This window comes from Lemur catta, chromosome 17 (assembly GCF_020740605.2).
Source record: "Lemur catta isolate mLemCat1 chromosome 17, mLemCat1.pri, whole genome shotgun sequence".
In the NCBI taxonomy this organism is placed as follows: Eukaryota; Metazoa; Chordata; class Mammalia; order Primates; family Lemuridae; genus Lemur; species Lemur catta.
The window spans coordinates 5718541-5740819 of NC_059144.1; the positions used below are offsets into that span (position 1 = coordinate 5718541).

General features: G+C 44.2%; 1 protein-coding gene across 3 annotated transcripts; it reads right to left on the reverse strand.

Moving 5' to 3' along the window:
• Nucleotides 1–780: 780 nt before the first annotated feature.
• Nucleotides 781–22238, reverse strand: LOC123622915 (stem-loop binding protein). Of its 3 annotated transcripts, none has more exons than XM_045529616.1 (8): nt 22074–22238; nt 21775–21891; nt 18431–18535; nt 13421–13480; nt 12972–13109; nt 12176–12325; nt 10992–11058; nt 781–1878 (listed from the first exon to the last, which is right to left on the reverse strand). In XM_045529616.1, the coding sequence occupies exons 1-8, from the start codon at nt 22130–22132 to the stop codon at nt 1774–1776; spliced, it is 801 nt and encodes a 266-aa protein (XP_045385572.1). In that variant the 5' UTR covers nt 22133–22238; the 3' UTR covers nt 781–1773. The 3 variants fall into 3 exon arrangements, with proteins under 3 accessions (XP_045385572.1, XP_045385571.1, XP_045385573.1); XM_045529615.1 differs by lacking the exon at nt 781–1878 and adding an exon at nt 6341–7285 and having other exon boundaries at nt 22074–22235; XM_045529617.1 differs by lacking the exons at nt 781–1878; nt 13421–13480 and adding an exon at nt 6341–7285 and having other exon boundaries at nt 22074–22236.
• Between the last annotated feature and the right edge of the window lie 41 nt (nt 22239–22279).

Genomic DNA, 22279 nt, shown 5'->3' on the forward strand with positions numbered 1-22279 from the left:
GTCTTGAAGACAGTAGCTCTACAATAAGCCACTAAGAGACTCATCCTTCTCACTCTTTTTCAAAGCAGTTTCATCTATTCTAGTTCTTTTCCCTTTCCATATGAAATTTAGAATCTTGCCTCTATCTACAAAAAATTGCTGGGATTTTGATACAATTTCCGTTATAACTGTATATCAGTTTAGGAAGAATTGACATCTTTGAGTCTTCTAATCCATGAATATGGCATAATTCTCCATTTCTTTAGATCTTTCATCAGCATTGTACGTTTTTCAGCATACAGGTCTCGTATGTGTTTTGTTAGATTTGCACCTAAGTGTTCCAGTTTCTAAGCAATTGTAAATGGTACAATTTTTTTTTTATTTCAGTGTCTATGTTTGTTGCTAGTATTAGAATTTTTTAATATTTTTAGAGATGGAGGTCTCACTACATTGCCCAGGCTGGTCTCGAAGTTCTGGCTTCAGGCAATCCTCCCCCTGCAGCCTCCAGAATAGCTGGGATTACAGGCGTGTGCCACCACAAGAGCCTAGTATTAGAATTACAACTGATTTTTGTTTATCTTGTATCCCATGACCCTCATGAACTAGTTTTAGGAGGGTTTTATTTTTTGTAGTTTCCTTGGGGTTGTCTATATAGTCCATGTCATCTACAAACAAAAGCAATATTAGGTCATTAAATATGAAATGTCCAATTTCAAATCAAAAGTATAGTTTATTATATCTCAAACAAGAAGCAGGATAATTAATCAAAGTATGGACCTAAACTATTTTTTTTTTCCAAGCCAAACTGTATCCAGCTTTATTAAAGATACTTTTCATAAACAATCATGGTATTTCAGGCAGGACATGGGCAGACAATCGTTAACAGTATACAACAACTTTCAAACTCCCTTCTTCAATGGTCTACCAAAATCAGAAAGCCACTATAAAATCCAATGAAGCCTTCATTTGATGCTCTGAACAGGGAAAGTTTAGAGTGAGGGTTGACATTTCACATTTAGCATGTTGTTTAACAACTTTTCACAAGCCGACCCTGACTTTCAGGAAATGAAATGAAAATGACAGAATTTATCTGAAGATCCACAACCTACAGATGGAACTGCTGCTCTTTTGAGGGGCACCGTCTCAGTGGTGCCACTGGAAAGTCCAGATCACCCGACATACTGGTAAGCAATTATTGGACGTCAGGCCCCAAGAGGTGTCTGGGTTTAAGGGAGTTAAGACTATGCTGAAGGCAGAGAGGGAGAACAGGACATAAAAACAAATTAGTTTTTCCGTACCACAAGGCGTTTGTGCCAAGGTGGCTATGTGTCAACGTCAGGGAATCCCTCCTCCTGAGAGCCAAGAGGAAGTCTCTCAAAACTAGAAGGGAAAGGTGTTTTCCCCATATGGATCTAGCTTTGGAGACGTTCTATTAGTGACATATGCCCCCTTCCCCCCAAAAACAACAATGAAGTGTTCTGTGTGCTAACAACATAGCTTAAAAAAAAAAAAAAAGTAAAACAAAATTCTGCATTTTTATAAAACTTGATAAAAAATAGTATTTCAAACTGTACAGTCACCAGAAGTACACAGTTATCAAAAATGCACACACTTCACTTGGCATCTCCAGCACCTTCAGCTTTCTGTGCCTGGTCTGTTTTGGCATCTCCGTTTTCTGCAGGGTTATTCCCCTCCTTGCACCCCCGTTCTCAGGGCCTCAGCCTCTTGGCCACTTCCTCCCTCTTCTGCCCTTGCAGTTGCTGCTGCCGCACAGGCCTTGGGGCTGTTGCAGGTTTATGCCCATCCCTTGCATCTTGGGTTCAGAAAACATCTTGTCACCTGGCTTGGTTGTCCCTGGTATCTGTTGGAGTCCAATCTTGCCATCTTGCTTCCGTCTTTCTGTGGGGATATGGAGAGATCAAGAAGCTGCCCAGGCCCCCCAGGTTTGGGCGAGCTTTGTTGAGTTTAGTAAAGCTGACACCATGGTGAGACTGGCTGTGAGGTCAGGAGACTGGGAAGGCCCAGTCTGCACATTCCAAGTGCCTGTTCAACCCACACAGGGCTGTCTGCCAGCAGCTAGACTTACATGTGTGGGACCCAGCAGAGGATGAGGTAGGGGCATAGCTGGGAGTTTCTGGGATGAGAGGTCTTGGCAGGAAGGGTGGGCAGTGTCTCGGCCTGAGCAAGGCTGACCCTCCCTGGCTCTCAGCCTCCATGAAGCAGCCAGGATGCCCTGAAACAGATTTCATACTTCTAAGCACCTGCTGGTTTTTTTTTTTTTTTTTTGGGGGGGGGGCCGGGTCTTGCTCTGTTGCCTGGCTAGAGTGAGTGCCATGGCGTCAGCCTAGCTCACAGCAACCTCAAACTCCTGGGCTTAAGCGATCCTACTGCCTCAGTCTCCCGAGTAGCTGGGACTACAGGCATGTGCCACCATGCCCGGTTAATTTTTTCTATATATATTTTTAGTTGGCCAGATAATTTCTTTCTATTTTTTCAGTAGAGACGAGGTCTCGCTCTTGCTCAGGCTGGTCTCGAACTCCTGACCTCGAGCGATCCACCCACCTCAGCCTCTCAGAGTGCTAGGATTACAGGAGTGAGCCACCGCGCCTGGCCCACCTGTTGTTTTTATTCTTGTCTGAAGACCTTATCCAGCCTAAGAGGACCAAGGAATCAAGGGACGTGCAGGGAGCTCAGCAATAGCAGCAGCACCAGAGGAACTGTATACAGTCACCGTCTTTGTTGAAACCTTAGCCACCAACTTGTTAGTGCTAATATTGGGGCTTTGCTTCCTATACTCCTACACTGAGGGTTTTTCCTGGAAATTTTATGTGCATCTTTAAAGTATGATTTTTACCAAGTGGTTTAGGGCCAATCTGCACATTAAAATGCAAACAAAACAACAACAAAACAAAAAGAAAATCCCTCAAACTTCTCTCTTAAACATAAAATTATACACAGACTAGGCCAGGCATGGTGGCTCACATCTGTAGTCCCAGCTGCTGAGGATGCTGAAGTGGGAGGATCGCTTGAGCTCATTCGAGTTGGAGGTTGCAGTGAGCTATGATGACATCACTGCATGCCAGCCTGGATCACAGAGCAAAACCCTGTCTCAAAAAAACAAACAAAAACCCAACAAATTGGCCAGTGCAGTGGCTCATGCCTATAATCCTAGCACTCTGGGACACCAAGGTGGGAGGAATGCTTGAACTCAGGAGTTTAAGACCAGTCTGAACAAGAATGAGACCCTGTCTCTACTAAAAAATAGAAAAAAAAAATTAGCCAGGCAACTAAAAGTAGAAAAAATTAGCTGGATGTGGTGGTACACACCTATAGTCCCACCTACTCAAGAGGCTGAGGCAGGAGGATCGCTTCAGCCCATGAGTTTGAGGTTGCTGTGAGCTAGGCTGATACCATGGCACTCTAGCCTGGGGAACAGAGCAAGGCTCTGTCTCAAAAAAAAAAAAAAAAGAAAGAAAAGAAAACAAAAACAATTGAGCCCCCCTGCTCAACCTCCCCTAATTAAACACATTTTCTTAATTATATGCAGACTGATGACCAAATAGTTACACTTCCTTCCCCTCCCCTCAAGCCACACCAGGTTCAGAGTAGACAGTAACACACTACTGTGCAAAGTACTTCAGTTTTCCCAAGTACTGTACCATGACTTTACCTAGCAGACCTTCCAGATTTGCCCACATGGAATAACAGATGCAGTAACCCATCAATTAATCAGGAGCCACCACACAGGCCCAGAAAGCCAACAGGAGCTGGCCCTGTGGTTCAGGCAGAGGCTATTCGATTCACCTGGGAAATTCCATTGACATTTTCCTACCAAAGGGATGGAGGAATCAGCAACGTGGTGGCAGGATTGCTGAAAAAGAGAACCTAAAGGACAAGATCCTGACAGGTGAGCAAGAAACATGAATGGCTGCACAATACAGGGAGAACAGTAAGTCTGGGGACGCAGGATGACAACCCTGATAAGCTGACCCCAGCTTATGTGGAAAGACAGAAAAATGACTCACCCACGGGGATGAGATAGCAATCAGCCTGGGATTGTGAAGAATTAATCATGCTGGACAAACTTAATTTAGTTCTGACACTTCTAGGTTTGATGTACAAAAGTTAAGAATAAAGACAACTCAATCCTATCCTATTGGTTATTTGTAACACTCAGAGAAAATACTAGATTACATTAACAGCATTAAGAGGCAAGCACTGAAGTCTGAAGATTGATTTTCTTGCTGCTGAAAAGCATTCCAAGAATTTAAATGTGAAGCAAAACTTAGTAGCCAGAGCAATTCTTCTGAAGCCCAAGTCAGGCCTCAAACCCCCACTTGAGACAGCCATGCCTGTCTCACTCACCCAAAGCAGGGTCAACGTCCTGCCTGCACCCACCCCCAGCCCTGACCTCACCAATCACAGCCCTGCTCAGACCACCATAGCCCGCCCTCTGGCCATATAGATTATTTATAATCCTCCAAAATGCAAGATATGCTCCTGACCAAGGCCTCTAAGTCCCACCCCCACCACAGGGTCAACCCAAAGTCCAGAATGTCATCTGAATCCACTCCCGTGTGGACAGGGCTCCTCGGACATGGTTCCTTAAGGTCAGCTCCTGGGGTTGAGCCTCCCTACAGATGAAGACCTCAGAGCTAAAGAGACAACCTACCCGCCCTCCAGCCCCACCAGGCTACACACCCAAACTTACGATAGGGGGAGTAACAGACCTAGGATGCCTGCAAGAGCCACTCCCTGGTCCGCCCGGCAAACGTCACGTGGGCAGGTCCCCATGAGGGCTTGGCCTTGCTCCAGAGATTCTCCAAGTTTCTGGGCTCAAGGTCCCACCCTGCAATTATCCTTCCTCTTCCATGAAAGGTGGCGTGTGTGTCTCAGCCTGCTTCCTGCTGGTCCAAGGCCTCTTTCATTTCGTATTGCCTAGTCCTTTGCAGCCCAACCTGGAGGTGATTCTGCCAGTGTAATTCTTTCAAAAGCTTTTTCAGACTCCTGTGACTCCTACTGGGGTTCAATTCATTAGGCAAAAGTCACACACACGTCTTTTCAAAACAGCCCTTGTCTGTCTCGTGCTCCTGTCGAGGCACAAGCAACCCTGCTGCTGGAAAGGTCTTAGCGGGTTGCAAAGCCACACCCTCCGCTTCAGCATAGATCCGACCTTCCTGGCTGTCCTCTGGATGCCCCCTTTGCCATCTGGCAAGGCTGTGGACATTTGAGAGCGCTGCTCCTTCAGAGTTAGTGCCCTCCCTCACTTCTCCCTATGCTGTTTTAGCTTTTAACGTAAGCAGGACGCCAGAAGCTACCTTCCTAGAAACCTCGTCCACACCATCCAGCTCGTGAGACATTTTCTATGTTCTGCCATCATGGTGGAGGCAACAGTGTCACTACACTTTGTCTAATCTCCCATATTATCCACACCTTCCCGCTGGTCCTCACTCACAGCCACAAAGCCAAGGCTTCCTCTAGCAGTTTCCTCACAGGCACACCTCAAAAGTCCTCCCACATCTTAGAATGTTGTTGGCAGTCAACATGCTACACTCCTACCCCAGGGCCTTTGCACTTGCTGCCCTCCCTCGGGTGATAAGAGTATCTCAGCTCAAACGCTACCTCATTTGCCATCCCCCAACCACCCTGAAAATACTGCCAATTGCCTGTCCCTACCCTGTTCTACCTGACACCACATTTACTATCTTATCTCCCCACGAGAGTATGAGTGCAGACTTCAGGCAGTCTGTCTCCTGCCATGCCCCAGTATCTCCCACACTGTTAACAGGGTTAACGCAGATGTGTTAACTAAACAAGGAAGGGCCTTTTCAAACTCCTGGAACAAAGTTGCCTGAGCCCACCCTTCGCTTGAAGCAAACCCAGTATCAATTCTGAGGGAGTGTCTTTGGGATGTGGCTATGGCTATGGGCTGGCAGCCATGTCTCCAGGCAGGGTCCCAGATTCGGCTACGGAACGCAGGCTATGGCTAGGCACCCCTTAGGACTCGGCCTAACGCTGGCTCTGCTGCAGGGTCTGTCCCTGTCATCCTAGCTGCTGAGGAATAAGTATGGAACCTAGGTCACTGACTCCCTGTTTTGGGTCGGGGCACCCCCTGAAGGAGCTCCATGCCTATCAGACAAGGGGCCTCACCTAGTGGCCAGTGGGGCTTGATGAGCTAGCAAAGAGGGGCACACAGCAACCACACCTGAGCACTGGTCACAATTCTCTCTCCACACCACGTGCTGCCCTCACCTCATGCCAGATGAGCCCTTCAGACCTGAAACAGACAGATGTACACTCTGCCCCCCCCCCCAAACACATTAGTTCTCACAGTATCTAGCCCACCTGGAAAAATCCTAAATCAGTTAAAGAAGGTTTTATTTTTGCAATATCATTGCATACAAAAGCAATAGAAACTTAAGTCTTAACAAGAAACTTACGATTGAATATTTGAACAGAAAATCTGTACACAGTATCATTTACAGAAATTTTACACAGTAAATTAACTGATTGCAAAAAAAGTTGTTTCTAAATACCTTTGCTGCCTTAACTCTTAGAGTATTATAGATAAAGAGCCTATCTAGCACTATTTACAAGTGCCAAATTAAGACTGTATAACTTACATAAAACCCATTAATTTAACATGTTTAACTGTTCACAGCTCTGTATGAGGAAAAAAACTCACTTCGACATATTGGAAAAAGGCCAAAAACTAACTTTCCATAAAGATATTTAGGTGTCTGACACTGAGAATACTTTGTCTGACATCTGTAAAGAAGGCTGACTCTAGATTGGTCCCATGAATTCATGGTTAAATCCAAAATAACCCATCTGACAAGTGGCAAATTTATGCCTCAAATACTTGTGGGAAACCTGTTGAAGGATACTTGTAAGTTTAACTTGGAGGATGGTTAAGAATAAGCAATTAAGTTTGTTGCAAAATTGCTTTAAGTCCAATCTTCCTTGGATTTAGCGCCGTTAACAATTTAAAACATGCAAAATACACTCACTGGTACATAAAATTAATGTTTCTTATGAAAATAAGGCAGGAATATCAATTCATCATGAGATAATGAGTTATTAACAAAGAAACCATCCAGGTACAAGGGCACAACACATGCTTGGCCTTAGCTGGCCTCCCACCAGGTGTGAGGGCATTTGTTCCTCTGGCCACCGCCAGGTGGCACAGTTAGCTCACAGCTGAAAAGTCTCTCAAGGGTTCAGTTAAACAAGCTTCCAAGTCGAACTCGTCCACCACTTGGCAGTCCACATGTCTGACTTTGGTGGGTGTGCCAGAGAACACATCCTAGAAAACAGAAGCGTGGGTCATGTTGACGTTCAGACAGACATTAAGCACAGGCCTACTACTCGCCGACTGAGGGGACAGTGCACACTCCGGTGCCCAGCAGCAGCACGACAGGCCCAAGATAGACTCAGCATCACCAGTGATGATCACATAAAGGCAGAACACAACAGACAATCCAAAGTAGCTAATTAAAACTCATGGGCCTGGCTGGTGGCTCACTCATGCCTCTAAACTAGCACTCTGGGAAGCCAAGAGGGGGCAATCGCTTGAGGTCAGGAGATTGAGACCAGCCTGAGCAATAGGAAGATCCCGTTGTCTATTAAAAAAATAGAAGGCCGGGTGTGGTGGCTCACACCTGTAATCCTAGCACTCTGGGAGGCCAACGCGGGTGGATCGCTCGAGGTCAGGAGTTCAAGACCAGCCTCAGCAAGAGCGAGACCTCGTCTCTACTAAAAACAGAAAGAAATTATCTGGCCAACTAAAATATGTATATAGAAAAAAATTAGCCGGGCATGGTGGCACATGCCTGTAGTCCCAGCTACTGGGGAGGCTGAGGCAGTAGGATCACTTAAGCCCAGGGGTTTGAGGTTGCTGTGAGCTAGGCTGATGTCACAGCACTTACTCTACTCTAGCCCAGGCAACACAGCGAGACTCTGTTTCAAAAAAAAAAAGGAAAAAAATATGCTGGGCAACTAAAAATAGAAAATATTAGCTGGGCGTGGTGGCACACACCTGTAGTCCCAGCTACTCAGGAGAGTGAGGCAGGAGGATCACTTAAGCCCAGGAGTTGGAGGTTGCTGTGAGATAGGCTGATGCCATGGCACTCTAGCCCAGACAACAGAGCAAGACTCTGTCTCAAATAATAAAACAAAATAAATAAGTAAAATAAATAAAATAAAACTTATGGATAATGAATAACATCAAACTTTAGCTGGAAGTGTCAAATTCCTACCCAATAAACTACCCCCTGCCCCAGGTTAGAATCAGAAGCTCACTGATCCCTTGACATCTCTGAGCCACAGCTACCTCAACTCTAAAGCGAGCTGCTTTGAGGACCAGGCACAGGACATCACCCACCTGTGACATGTGAAGGAGAATCACACCAAAATGGCCAAGCCACCCACTGGCCGAGGAAGATCTGCCTCAGCTCCAGCATGGCAGACCCGGGGACTGAAGACAGGCCTTTCCCGAGCCCACCTCACCCCTAAAACAGGCCACTTCATACACCCCACACCTTAGTGGCATCATGTGATATACTGCACATGAAGGTGTACACCTCAATTGCAGTTGAGGTGGATGTTGATGATATTGCAAAGAGGAATCAGATGTACCATTTACAAAATACTATATAACATATAAAGTTTAGATGTGTACATATGTTACAAGCATAGAAAGAATTCTAAAAGGCACAGAAAGAATTTTAAAAGGTCTCTGGTTGATACCACCTGAATCATGATATAACCTTAACATCACGAACAGGACAAACCGATACACACTCCCCATCGTGGCATTCTTGCCCAAAGGATCCAACCTGAACTAATCCCTAAGGATAAAATCCAGCAAATCCAAACGGACACTGCTTTACAAAAACTAAACTGATCCTCTTCAAAGAAATGAGTCAAGATCATGGGGAAAGGCAGGGAGCCTGTTCTAGGTGAAAGGAAAGAGATGGGGTGGTTTAAGTGTGTGATTCTTGATTTAATTCTAGATCAAAAAAGGAAAAAAGTGCTAAAAAGGACATTGGAACAACCAGAAACCTGAAATGTGAACAGCTTATTAGACAGAATTTTGTCAATAACACATTTCCTAATCAGGTGTGACAACTATTTTGTGCTTATGTCCATGAGAAAATCCTTAATCTTAGGAGACAAAATTGTTAATATTTAGTGGCAAAGTTCCACCACCACTTTCAAGTGGTTGAGGTACACACACAAACAGGAGACAGCTACATAGGTGTTTGCTATAGAATGTTTTCCAAAACAGTGTTTGCTCTTCTACACATCCAGCAATCAACAGCCACCTCTTCTTGGAGGCCCCCAGGATCTCTCACCAGGACCCCACCACCCTCTAATCCTGCCCCCGACACCCCAGCCTCTTTGCAGCCAGGCTCCCCCACATCCCTGCAGTCACCTCTCCTCTTCTCTTCCCCCCAGGATTGTTCGTTTACTTCTTCTTTTTTTTTTTTTTGAGACAGAGTCTCACTTTGTTGCCCGGGCTAGAGTGCCATGGCGTCAGCCTAGCTCACAGCAACCTCAAACTCCTGGGCTTAAGCGATCCCCTACTGCCTCAGCCTCCTGAGTAGCTGGGACTACGGCATGCGCCACCATGCCCGGCTAATTTTTTCTATATATATACTTTTTTAGTTGTCCAGATAATTATTTCTATTTTTAGTAGAGATGGGGTCTCGCTCAGGCTGCTCTCAAACTCCTGACCTCGAGCGATCCACCCGCCTTGGCCTCCCAGAGTGCTAGGATTACAGGCGTGAGCCACCGCGCCCGGCCTACTTCTAACTTCTGACACTGCAGCTGGCATGTCATAATCTGTTTCTTGAACTGGGACAAGAGTTACATTTTTAAAATATTACAAAAGCCATTCTTAATCCAAACTAAGGATACCCACCTGCCAAGATCTTGACAGGTGTTTTAGTCATATCTATGCATAACTATCACAAAACTGAGCTGGCTCAGTTAAATATCCTTTTTACCTATAATTAAATATTCTTTTTAGATTTATCTTGACAAATTTCCCATGTCATTAGATAGTCTTTGAAAATATGATCTGTAATAGGTGTATTCCTTAAGAAGTGAATATAATTTTGCCACTCCTCTACTGATGGACATTTGTGTTACTCCTAATTTCTCCATCACAAATTACCAGTCATAAATAAAGACTGTGTGGTGTTCAAATGGTCAAATAGACTGGAAGGACCTAACCAAGCAAGGGTGACACAGATGGAAGGAAGGCAGGAAAAGGCAACTGTGCACCTTTATTTTATATGTTCAAATACAGTACAGGATCTTATACGTTTTACATGAGTATTTTACAATACTCGTTTACATATTCTAGTTTTTAGCCTGTTTTTTTCACTTAATATGTTGGGTGCTTTTATATGCAAATATTACGGTGGTCTCCTTTATAAAAATAATAAAGGGATCACTTTGCTATAAATTGTGCACGTGCAAAAGGGTCTGGAAGAATGTGTACTCAATCATTACAGAATTAGAACAAGGCAATTTTGTATACTGCTCTTCATCTTTGATGCTTTTCATGATCAAAAACATGTAATTTAAAAAAATCAGCAAATGCAGGGAAAACTGCTAGGCACAAAGCACTCCCTTATTTAATAACAATTAGCACATGATTCCTATTTAGCAATTTACCAGCACAAACCGTATACAGCCTATAATTGAATGCTAGTGACAATGCATATGCAGATGCTAGATTCAAAGGAAAAAGGCCTTTTACTTTCAAATGAAAATGCTGGGTCTGGTTAGCTGGACTGAACCAAAAATCTTAAATTAAGGTCACTACCTAAGAATTAAATCTTACAATCAAATCTGATACTTCAATAATGGGGAATATGGTAAGGAGTCCCTTTTTCATAAGCATCTGAATCAAACCTCAGTTTATATATAAAGTGGCACATGTTATCAACAATTCATCTGAAACCCCCAAGCTGAGAGACCCATCCAAAGAAAGTACTTACAAAGTCATCTTGAGAGCTTGTCTGGGGCTCAGAGCCACTTTCTGTGGACTCGAGGTCTATAGGGTGTCTGTGAAACAAAATCCAACAGCGTGTTAGCCACTGGCCTAACAAAGTCAGGAGACTTGGTGTATACCTAAGTTCTCCAAGTCTGTTCATTGAAAACAAGCCCCACCCCCATCATGCTGCCCTGACAGACACTGACAGTGTCCCTCCTGTTTGCCAGATCCAGCCCTGGCCCAGTCGATCCAGAGAGAAATTGGCAATTACAAGAAGTGAAAAGACCTACCTGCTTCCCGGCACACCAAGACCAGCCCACTCTCTAGCCTCAGGATTACTCGCACCACGAGCAACCTCAGGAGCAGGGGCACTTGTAACAAGCCCAGTTTTCAAGGGAGGGAACGAATACTGTGACAAACAACACTCTACACTATCACTAATGTTCCCCATTTTCTATTCACAGAGAATTGTACAATGGTTCACTCTGGAAAGAAACCCATGTGACATCTATCAGGCCAAATTTGTAAAGCCATGTGAGAAAGCATTTCAAATATGTCAGTTTCTAATAAACTTCCTAGCACAAAGAAATTCAAATATTTGTTGAATGACTAAATGTGTCTGTGGAAGGGAGAGGCTCAGGACCACAGGGAGCTGAGAAGAAACAAATGCCATCCAGGGGAGGCAAGCACAGGATCTCTCCAACGCCCCGGGCAGCAGGTATTCCAATCATGGAGCAAAAGTTCAGGCCTGAGATGTTTTCAACTAGGCATGAGTTTAAAAACCACTAAGGAAAAGATAAAAGCCTTCCTTAATTAAAATAAGACCTTTCATTTTCATAGCTCAACGTAAATGACTCAAATACTTTTTAGGATGTTTCCATTCTTTAAACAAAAACAACCACCGTGTATTCCTAAATTTACTGAGTTCTATCTTTCCTAGCTACAAAAAGTAAATTCAATCACAGAAACAAGCTCCTCCCTCCAACCCCTCCTACCCAGCTTCACACACTACAGAGAAACCCAGCATGGAGCTATGGTGGCCACTTCGCTCCCTTACAACTGTCAAGGGGACCTAGACCTATGACAACCTGCCTGTGGCACTATGTTATCTGCCTGTAAGTGACACACAGAGAGCTGCTCAGTCACTGTACCAATCAGTAACAGAATAAGAATGCAATAAAAACATACATTTCTTGCAAATCACATCCTTGTTCAGCTGGAGGATCCCAAAAATGCAAAGCCACCTTCCAGAGTTTGATTTGCTGGTCCCACGACCGTCGACTATACTTCTTAAATTTGTTGGGGGTCTTGGGATGGATGCCAGGTTGCCGAAGGTGTCTGTAAGAGAGCAACAGCACCCCACACATGCCACTCATACTTGCACATTAGCTTGAAGATTAACCTAACTTTGAAATCAGTGTTATTTTAAAAATTATAGATCAACTGAGATTTTACAAAATGAGATAGTAATGTATAAAAAAGCACTATCTCTTTCAATCTTACTATTCTTTTGCCATCTATGTTCCAGAAAGGTAAGTTTTAACACCAATCCCGCCAAAAAGTTTAGGAAAACTCTAAAGCCTTTTTTGTATCCTTTTGTGTCTATGTGTTCAAGGGAATAGGACAGACAAGAACATGCTGCTTTAGAATACAGGGCAATGCCAACTTTTTCCAGTTAGATCTTGACAATCTTTAACTTCATTTTTTTCCATCATGTATTTTAATAACTATACCTGTAAGTCCTGAAAAATAAAATGTTATCTAACATTCAAAATTATGAAAGTGATTTTATTTTTAATCTTCATGTCCTTGGTTTTTCAGTTGCTAATCCATTCTTTACAACATAAGCTCCTGTGAGTTCCTACTAAACAGTTTTTCTCAGGTGTAAACTATTCCCAGCATCGGATTTACTACCTAATCTGAGCAACACTAGAAGTGCAACACCCCATGACTTGCTGAGGACACGCCACTAAAGCAAGACTACCTTGGGACTTCTTTAATATAGCGATCATAGGCGATCGTGTTCTTCCCATAGTTGATCTGCTTCTGTCTCCTCATCAGGACACTTTCGTCTGTCTCAAAGTCAGCCGGCACTGTAGACATGAACTCCTTTGAATCAGAACTGAAAAATGAAAGATTAACAGAACAAGCCTTGCAATTAAGATCACCACATAAGGTGAGCCAAGAAAATGTTGAAACACAACAATAAAGGAGGACTCATTCTCCAGATTCCAAACCTTATTAATAACAGAACAGTTCAGAATCTTTGTACAGATGGGAATCTGGTACACAACAGACACAATATTACAAATCAGTGAAGGTGGCACTGATCAATACATGCTATTAGGATGATTATTTCTCACAAGAACAGTTCTTTTCATTAACAATCTACAGTCTATCAAATTAGAAAAGAAATGTTTACACAGCCTTTACCTTCCCGATGATGATTTTCTCTCTCTTCCAAAATCATTTATGAGGAGTTTTCTTTTATATCTGAGTGCAAAATAAATATTGCTATTTTTAAAAAGGTATAAGAATACCCCTAATACTCTGAAATAAAATAAAATAAAGAAACAGTAGCACCAAACTGTTCCTAGAAAAAGCATAATTAACTTTTAAAAAATGTTCTGGGGAGGTGGCTGTGAGGAGGGATATAGATGAAACAGGATTGACTCTGTGGAAATGATGGTTGGAAACAGGAGGTGTGTTGACTGGGTGGTGGGGGTGGTTGGGTTGTGATACTGTCATCCACTTGAAACTGTCATCTATAGTTCTGTGTATTTTAAGTCCATTAAAATTTGTATTTATAGCATAATAATTATCAGCAGTAAATAAACCAGTAATAGATAAATAAAAAAAATAAAGCACCCAGTTCTGACAAAACTCTGCCCTGAACCCTCAGGTACACAATCCTATGCAATACAAGGGTTCCCTAGACCAAAAGAAATCTTTGACAGGTTCAGTTTAAGTAGTGAGATCCACATAACAAAAATTTACATCCCCAAACTCAGTAGCCTTTAAAAAAAACCAAACAAACAAACACTTAAACCTAAGTCTAAAAAAGACTTAAATCTAAGGCATGAAACTATAAGAATTCTAGAAGAAAATGCTGGAAAAACTCTTAACGACAATCAGCCTAGGCAAAGAATTTATGAGGAAGACCCCAAAGGCTATCACAGCAACAACAAAAATAAATAAATGGGACCTGATCAAATTAAAAAGCTTCTGCACAGCCAAAGAAACTATCACAACAGCAAACAGACAACCTAAAGAATGAGAGAAAAGGCCGGGCGCGGTGGCTCACGCCTATAATGCTAGCACTCTGGGAGGCTGGTGGATCGCTCGAGGTCAGGAGTTCGAGACCAGCCTGAGTAAGAGCGAGACCCCTGTCTCTATTAAAAACAGAAAGAAATTATCTGGCCAACTAAAAAATATATATGGAAAAAATTAGCTGGGCATGGTGGTGCACACCTGTAGTCCCAGCTACTCGGGAGGCTGAGGCAGTAGGATCGCTTAAGCCCAGGAGTTTGAGGTTGCTGTGAGCTAGGCTGATGCCACGGCACTCACTCTAGCCCGGGCAACAGAGTGAGACTCTGTCTCAAAAAAAAAAAAAAAAAAAAAAAAAGAATAGGAGAAAACATTCACATGTTACACATCTGATAAAGGACTGATAACTAGAATCTATATAGATCTCAGGAAAATCAGCAAGAAAAAAATCAAACAACCCTATCAAAAAGTGGGCAAAGGACATGAACAGAAACTTTTCAAAAGAAGACAGACTAATGGCCAACATATGAAAAAATGCTCAACATCTCTAATCATCAGGGAAATGCAAATCAAAACCACAATGAGATACCACCTAACTCCAGTGAGAATGGCCTTTATCAAAAAGTCCCAAAACAAGGCCGGGCGTGGTAGCTCACGCCTGTAATCCTAGCACTCTGGGAGGCCGAGGTGGGTGGATCGCTCGAGGTCAGGAGTTCGAGACCAGCCTGAGCAAGACCCCGTCTCTACTAAAAATAGAAATAAAAATTATCTGGACAACTAAAAATCTATATAGAAAAAATTAGCCGGGCATGGTGGTGCACGCCTGTAGTCCCAGCTACTCGGGAGGCTGAGGCAGTAGGATTGCTTAAGCCCAGGAGTTTGAGGTTGCTGTGAGCTAGGCTGACGCCATGGCATTCACTCTAGCCCGGGCAACAAAGTGAGACTTCGTCTCAAAAAAAAAAAGTCCCAAAACAATAAATGTTGGTGCGGATGCAAAGAGATAGGAACACTCATATACCGCTGGTGGGACTGCAAACTAGCACAACCTCTGTGGAAAGTAATACAGAGAACCCTCAAAGAGGTACCAGCAGAACCACCATTTGATCCAGCAATCCCATTACTGGGCATCTGCTCAAAGGAACAAAAGACATTCTATAAAAAGACATCTGCACTTGAATGTTTACAGCAGCACAATTCACAATTGCAAAGAGGTGAAACAATCCAAGTGCCCATTGATACATGAGTGGATTAATAACATGTGGTATGTGTATACCATGGAGTTTTACTCAGCCACAAAAAAACAGTGGTGATCTAGCACCTCTTGTATTATCCTGGATAGAGCTGGAGCCCATTCTACCAAGTAACACAAGAATATAAAACCAAGCACCACGTGTACTCACCATCAAATTGGTATTAACTGATCAACACTGATGTGCACATATAGTAGCAACATTCATCGGGTGTCGGGCAGATGGTAGGGCGGAGGAGGGGAACCTAATGGGTATGGTGTGCACCATCTGGGGGATGGACATGCTTGAAGCTCTGACTCGGGCGGGGCAAAGGCAATATATGTAACCTAAACATAGGTAGCAAATACCACAATTACAAACAGGATGTGTGTGCCTGCTAGGCACTTTGTGCCTTTCCCAGTCTCGGTAACTGAACACCACCCCAACATCCCTCACTCCTCGTGAATTTCATGAGGCATCAGCTTTCTGTGGCAGTAACTACCAAAACCCAGCTTTGCAAAAAAAGGATGATGTCACTCAAAGGAGCCTAATGAAATTTAACATTAAAACCACAACCCACCTCAAGCCAGAGGTTCATTCGGGTGTCTGAAAGATGCCACATATCACTGTGCCTCCCTCCAAATCTAAAATCTGCCTCGCAGTGTGCTATGGTATCCAATGCAGTCTGGACACCAGGAAGTAAGGAAATAATTTATATCCTGTGTATCTTGCACAGCACTGGTTATATTTAATAGATCATCTTTGTAAGAATTGAGAAATTAGTCCCACAAATCATTTTCTGTAGGGCTTCATTCTCTCCAGTACCCCAGATGAGAAAGACTGGCTTCAGGTATGATGACAACTCATTTTCAAATTCTTACATTGCCAGTTTGTATTCTGTTACTCTCCTTAAAGTTTATAATAAGCTGACTTCTCATACTCCCCTTGCAAGGCAGGGAAGCTGTCCTGCCTTGTAAAGGTTCACCATGGGGCCAGGGGGTCAAACTACCCAGGTTGTACTAAAAGCAGCAGCCTTCCATCAGAAAGAGCATAATGAGGCCAGGCGCAGTGGCTCACACCTGTAATCCTAGCACTCTGGGAGGCCGAGGCAGGAGGATCGCTTGAGGTCAGGAGTTCCAGACCAGTGTGAACAAGACCTTGTCTGTACCAAAAATAGGCCGGGCACGGTGGCTCATGCCTATAACCCTAGCACTCTGGGAGGCCGAGGCGGGAGATCGCTTGAGGTCAGGAGTTCGAGACCAGCCTGAGCAAGAGTGAGACCCCCATCTCTACTAAAAATAGAAACAAAACAAATAATTTGTTTAAAAGAAAAATTAAATTAAAAAACTTTATAAAATATAAAAAATATATAAAAATATAAATAAATAAATACCTTGTCTCTACCAAAAACAGAAAAAGTTAGCCAGGTGTGGTGGTGTGTGCCTGCAGTCCCATATACTCAGGAGGCTGAGGCAGATCACTTGAGCCCAGGAGTTAGAGGTTGCAGTGAACTACCATGACGCCACTGCACTCTATCCTAGGGTGAAGGAGCAAGACTCTGTCTCAAAAAAAAAAAAAAAACACCAAAAAAAACAGCATAATCAATGGAGTGGTCCAAAACAACACTCTAGACAAGAGTAGGCCTGTTTTCCAAAACAGGACAATTTTCAGATACAGGCCCATAAGATAACTAAGGAACAAAGAGGGGTCTACCCACAGGAGGGTCCAGACAGGTGGGGTCATCCTGCATAAGGGCTGCAGATAGACCCTGGCTAGTGATAACCTGGAGGAGCAACTAGGACCACAGGTTGGCAAGAACTATTCTAATACTCATGAACAGAACACAGAAACTATACAGATCAAGTCAAATGTTGTAATTTTATAGTTGAGAAAATCAAGACCTATGTAAATAAAATTCATTCAAAACACTGGTACCCACATCTGTCAACTCTCGGTTCATTCTTTCTATCCAATCATACTACTCAGCCACACATTTTGATACCTAAAAGAAATTAAGAATGACCCCTGAATGCTCAATAACCAATTGCCATGTGTTCCTGTGCCTTTTCAGAGGAGGCAGCTATAAATACCATCACCAACTGCTCAGACAAGGACAGGAAGGTAAGTCCTGCTCCCCTGGCTGACATTTTCTCACCAGAATTAAAAACTAACGAAGATCCTGCTTGTTCTACAGCCACTTCTCAGGTAGAAATCTCTTTGTAAAATACTTCAATTATAAACCACAGCTTAATTCAAAGTTCATTCAGCTAGCTTGGGTTAGATGGCCTATATCAAAGGAGAAAACAGCTCAAAAATTTTGATAATGTAATCAAGGGAGATTAGGAGATATTAAGGATGCATTATCCAAATGATAAGGAGTCAAGGGAGAGGAAGAGGCTTAGTTTGCGACAACTTGGGCATACAAAACAATTTGTGTACAACTGCAGGCCCTGAGTTAGGGACCCCTCCCTGGACACTGGCATTTCTGAGCTTTGTTACCTGAGCCAGGTGTCAGTAAGAGCACATTCCCTCACCTAGAGGGCATATTACGTCTACTGTGCTGGGCAGTATGAGCATAGCATGTGACAGGTGGCAACATAACTGTAACTACAGTCCAGCAACATCACGGTATATCTACTTCCACTCTCAGAAGGATCACCGCCAAGAGGATGGTGGTGTAGAGGGAACAGACTTTAGGCTTTAGGGAGTAGACTCACCTGGAGGGCTTTGTGCAGGGTGGCCAGGCCCCACCCCACTACCACGTTTCCATCAGCAGGGCTAGGGAAAGGCTCGAGAATATGAATTTCTAAGAAGTTTCCAGGAGATGCTGATGCTGTTGGTCTGGAACCCAGACTTTTGAGAAGCAATGCTCTAAGACACTCCCCAAATTTAATGTACAATTGAAAACACCACAGATAACACCTTCAAAATGGTCCAAAATGTATACCTTGCCATTTCTTTGTTAACTGTGGTCCTCATTTCATCTTCCTCAACTGCACTTGCCCAGTCTGAACATCTGGAACGGGGCTTAGGGCCTTCGGGAGTGGTAAAGCTGTAATAAAATGAAAATGCACATTTGAACCATGACACATACTTTCAGTGTCCTTTCCAATTATATGTCAGGAAATATTCAGCAAAAAAAAAAAAAAAATACTCAAAGGCTGTTTGGCAGAATGTCAAGGGAATAGGCTTCAGAGTTGAATCATATTTGAAAGAGAACCTCTGCTCCATAATTTACTAGTTCACTGAGTTTGAGCAATTCACTTAAAGCCTTTCTAGGCTTCATTCATTAAACTTCTGCCTACCTACCATGTGCCAGCATTGGCTAAATCATGGGGACACAGTCCACTGAAAGCAAAAGCAAAGTCAACAAAGCACTGTTAGCACTGAGAAGAGCACCTAATACAACTTATTTTATTTGCAAAATGAGGAGCTTTTTTTCAGGAGTTTTTAAACAATTTCAGATAATACACAATAAATACTAATCACAGTGGCCAGCACACAGTGGGAAACTAATATATATAATATATGGTGCCTAACATATATTTACCTTGTGGATGCACACAATTAATGATTCAGGATATATTACCCCAAAATTAAAACATGTAGTGGAGGGTAATAAGTATATATTTCAGAGTCCTGGATACATTAGGAGTTAGTCTACTGGTTAAACCTAATCCAGGTGCTCAGTTCTATCTCAAGCTTAAGGAAATCTTTAATCAAGATCAGGAAATTTGGGAGGAAAAAAAAAGTGACAATTTGAAAGCTTAAGGCTCAATGCCAAAAATTCTGGCAGCTGGAATTGCTGATGTGCCTATTATTTATATATTAGATGTGAACTTATATTTTAATTTTTCCACCCCATCCTCTATTGGCCACCACTGATATATCAAAACAAGGCACTAAATTCAACCACACCAAATAAGCAACTTCATATATTTTAGTAGTGAACAAAACGGTGTGCTTTGAAAATGCAATTGCAGTAACAAAGGAATAATTCCTTTATGTAATTATCATTTCTTCATACCACCCAATGAAACTTAAATTGGATTTCTAAAGTAAATTTCCAGATTCAAAAATTGGCTGGAAAGGTCTGATATCAAATTAAGTAATTAACTGAAAGTTAAATTGACTCAGTAATCGTGTTGCAGATAAAAAAACAAACGGAGGCTTGTCCAGGATTAAAGACTAACATCCTCACTAGTGTATCAAGAGGTGCAGATCTGAGGCTCCAGCAGGAATCTGAACTATAGGAATACTTTTTTTTTTTTTTTTGGAGACAAGGTCTCACTCTGTTGCCCAGGCTGGAGCGTAGTGGCATCATCATAGCTCACTGCAGCTTCAAACTCCTGGGCTCAAGTCATCTTCCTGCCTCACTCTCCCAAGTACTTGCTGAGACTAAATGACCAACCCACCACATCCAGCTAATTTTTGTAATTTTTCGTAGAGAAAGGGTCTCACTATGTTGCCCAGGCTGATTTCAAACTCCTGACCTCAAGCAATCCTCCCACCTTGGCCTTCCAAAGTGCTGGGATTACGGACATGAGGCACCACGCCTGACCAGGAATACTTAAAGGGTACATACAAATAACTTTACCCTACATCTCATGTTTTGGTACCTTTCATGGAACTAAAGTCCATTTGTTAGATTAGGCTGGTTATACTCACAATCTACCCTATCTTGGGACAACAAAGCCCATTTATACACTGAGCTAAGCTATTTCCAAAGGTACCACTTCTTGCCTTACTCCATCAATGACCAGCACCATCCCCCACGGAGATGCAGCTGGCTCTACTTGTCAGGTACCTCCGCGCATTCTCCACACAGAGCAAACAGCAAGTACCAAGGCCCCAGAACAAAAGTACTTCTGCCATTGTGAAGAATGAGGAGGCTAGAGGAGTACTGGTCCAGATACCAAGGACTTCTAGAGTATTATAAGGATTTCACATCTTATCTTCAGCTAAATAAGGCCACTGGAGGGCTCAGAGCTTGATCTCAATATGGTTTGATTGTCCTTCCTATCTAGCCCTGGGGCTGTGCTAGGACCTCTCCTATACCTGCCCCTAGTCCTAACTCTTTAAGTACCATCTGTATGTGCTGACAACTCAGAGTGCTTGGCGTGGCCTCCCCGTCCAGACTCCTAGATCCCATTATCTTCTTGACATCTTGCCTTGCTGTCTAAGAAGTTTCCCTCCCTATGCAGGTCTACTTCCACCTCTTTATCCTGGAAATGGCCCCACAATCAACACAGGTGTTCTGGCCTAAAGTCTTGAATCATCTTTGACTCCTCTTTCCTCCTGCTCCCACCCCCTCAGCAAGTCCTACAGGTCCTACCTTCAGAAGTCTATTCTGAACTATGCACTTCCTACCACTTTCACTGCTCCATCTTGACCAAGTCACCATACCTTTTCATTTGAGCTCAACAGCAGCCCTTGGCCTCTGGTCAGTTCACAAACATACCCACCTAAGAGCCTTGGCACAAAGCTCCTCAGAGGGACCCGCACAAAGATCACTTCCTATTTCAGCCCAGTTGTGACCCAAAGGTCCTCCAAGAGAGGCCTTCCCGACCATGGCCCTGAACAGCCCCCTCACCACCACCACAGACACCCCTCCCTCTGAATTACCTGTTTGACAGGCCGTCCCACCTACTTCAGGCTATAAGCACAAGAACAAAGACCTTGTTCAGCTCACATCTTGACCTTCCAGCACACTGCCTAACCTACAAAATGCTCAAGCAAATACTACAAAAGCCTCAGGAAAAGCCTCAGGTAGAGCCTCAGTAGCATCAGAACGGAAAAAGGGATCTGGAACTTGAATTGCATCCTGGCTTTCACTTAACATCCTTTTCCACCCTGTAACTTCTCCAATTTAACTTTTAAGAGTAAAATAAAAGCGCCTCGCTATCTCACAACGTTTTAAAAGTTCGTGATAGTCCCTATCACTCTCCCCGGAGCACAGCAAGGGCTCAAACTGGTTGAAGTTCGCTTTGCTGACACCTATTAATGGGAAAATGCTTCCCGGGCGTCCAGTACCTCACAGTACGGCCATGGTGGCCCAGCCGGAAGGCACCCGAAGGCTGTGCCCGCCTCCTAATCGTCAGTTCACTCAGGTCAGTTAAAGCAGGGGGCTCGGGATCGAGCAGAGACAAAAATTAAGGGGACCCAGACCGCACCTATCTGATCTGTCCCAGTATTTTTTGAAATCAGGAGCAGAGAAGACCCCAAAGCAGCCTCTGCAAGGGCCCCACCGCGCCCCTCCAGACCCCCAAGCACCGGCGGCCTGGGGCCCACCTCTCGGGTCTGCGGTCGGCGCCCCGGCGCTCGCCATGCTCTGCGTCCTCGGGCTTCCTGCGCCTCCAGTCGGCTCTGCGCTTCCGTCCGAGGCTCCATCTCGCAGGGGACGGCGGGCTGGGGGCAGAGACGCGGTCGGCGGGTCTCGCATGGACAAGGACCCCCCCGCCCCACACGCGGCCCTGCCCCGGCCCGAAGACCCCTCGCCCCACACGCAGCCCTTCCGGGCCCCAGCCCCGCCTGACGCGCGCGCCCGTGGATAGGCTGGGGACGCCCACGGCCGCGCGGCCCGGCCTCACCTGGTGTCGCTGTCGCAGCGGCTCCCGCACCTGGGGGGGCTTCGCGGCCGACAGGCCATGGCGGCGTGGGAACGCGGAGCGGACGCGAAGAACTGCCGCTGAGACCGCGACCCGGTAGGTCACCTCGCCGCACGGGCGCCAACAAGCTCTGTGCGCCCCGCCCCCAACCGCTTTTATAGGCCGCTGGCCCCGCCCCTCGGCGCTCC

Coding starts and splice junctions, on each gene's coding strand:
- LOC123622915 (XM_045529615.1), bottom strand. CDS start 22,132: ATGGCCTGTCGGCCGCGAAGCCCCCCCAGGTGCGGGAGCCGCTGCGAC. Junction 21,892..22,073: donor CGCTGCGACAGCGACACCAG/GTGAGGCCGGGC, acceptor CTCTGCCCCCAG/CCCGCCGTCCCCTGCGAGAT. Junction 13,481..18,430: donor GTTAACAAAGAAATGGCAAG/GTATACATTTTG, acceptor TTTTGCACTCAG/ATATAAAAGAAAACTCCTCA.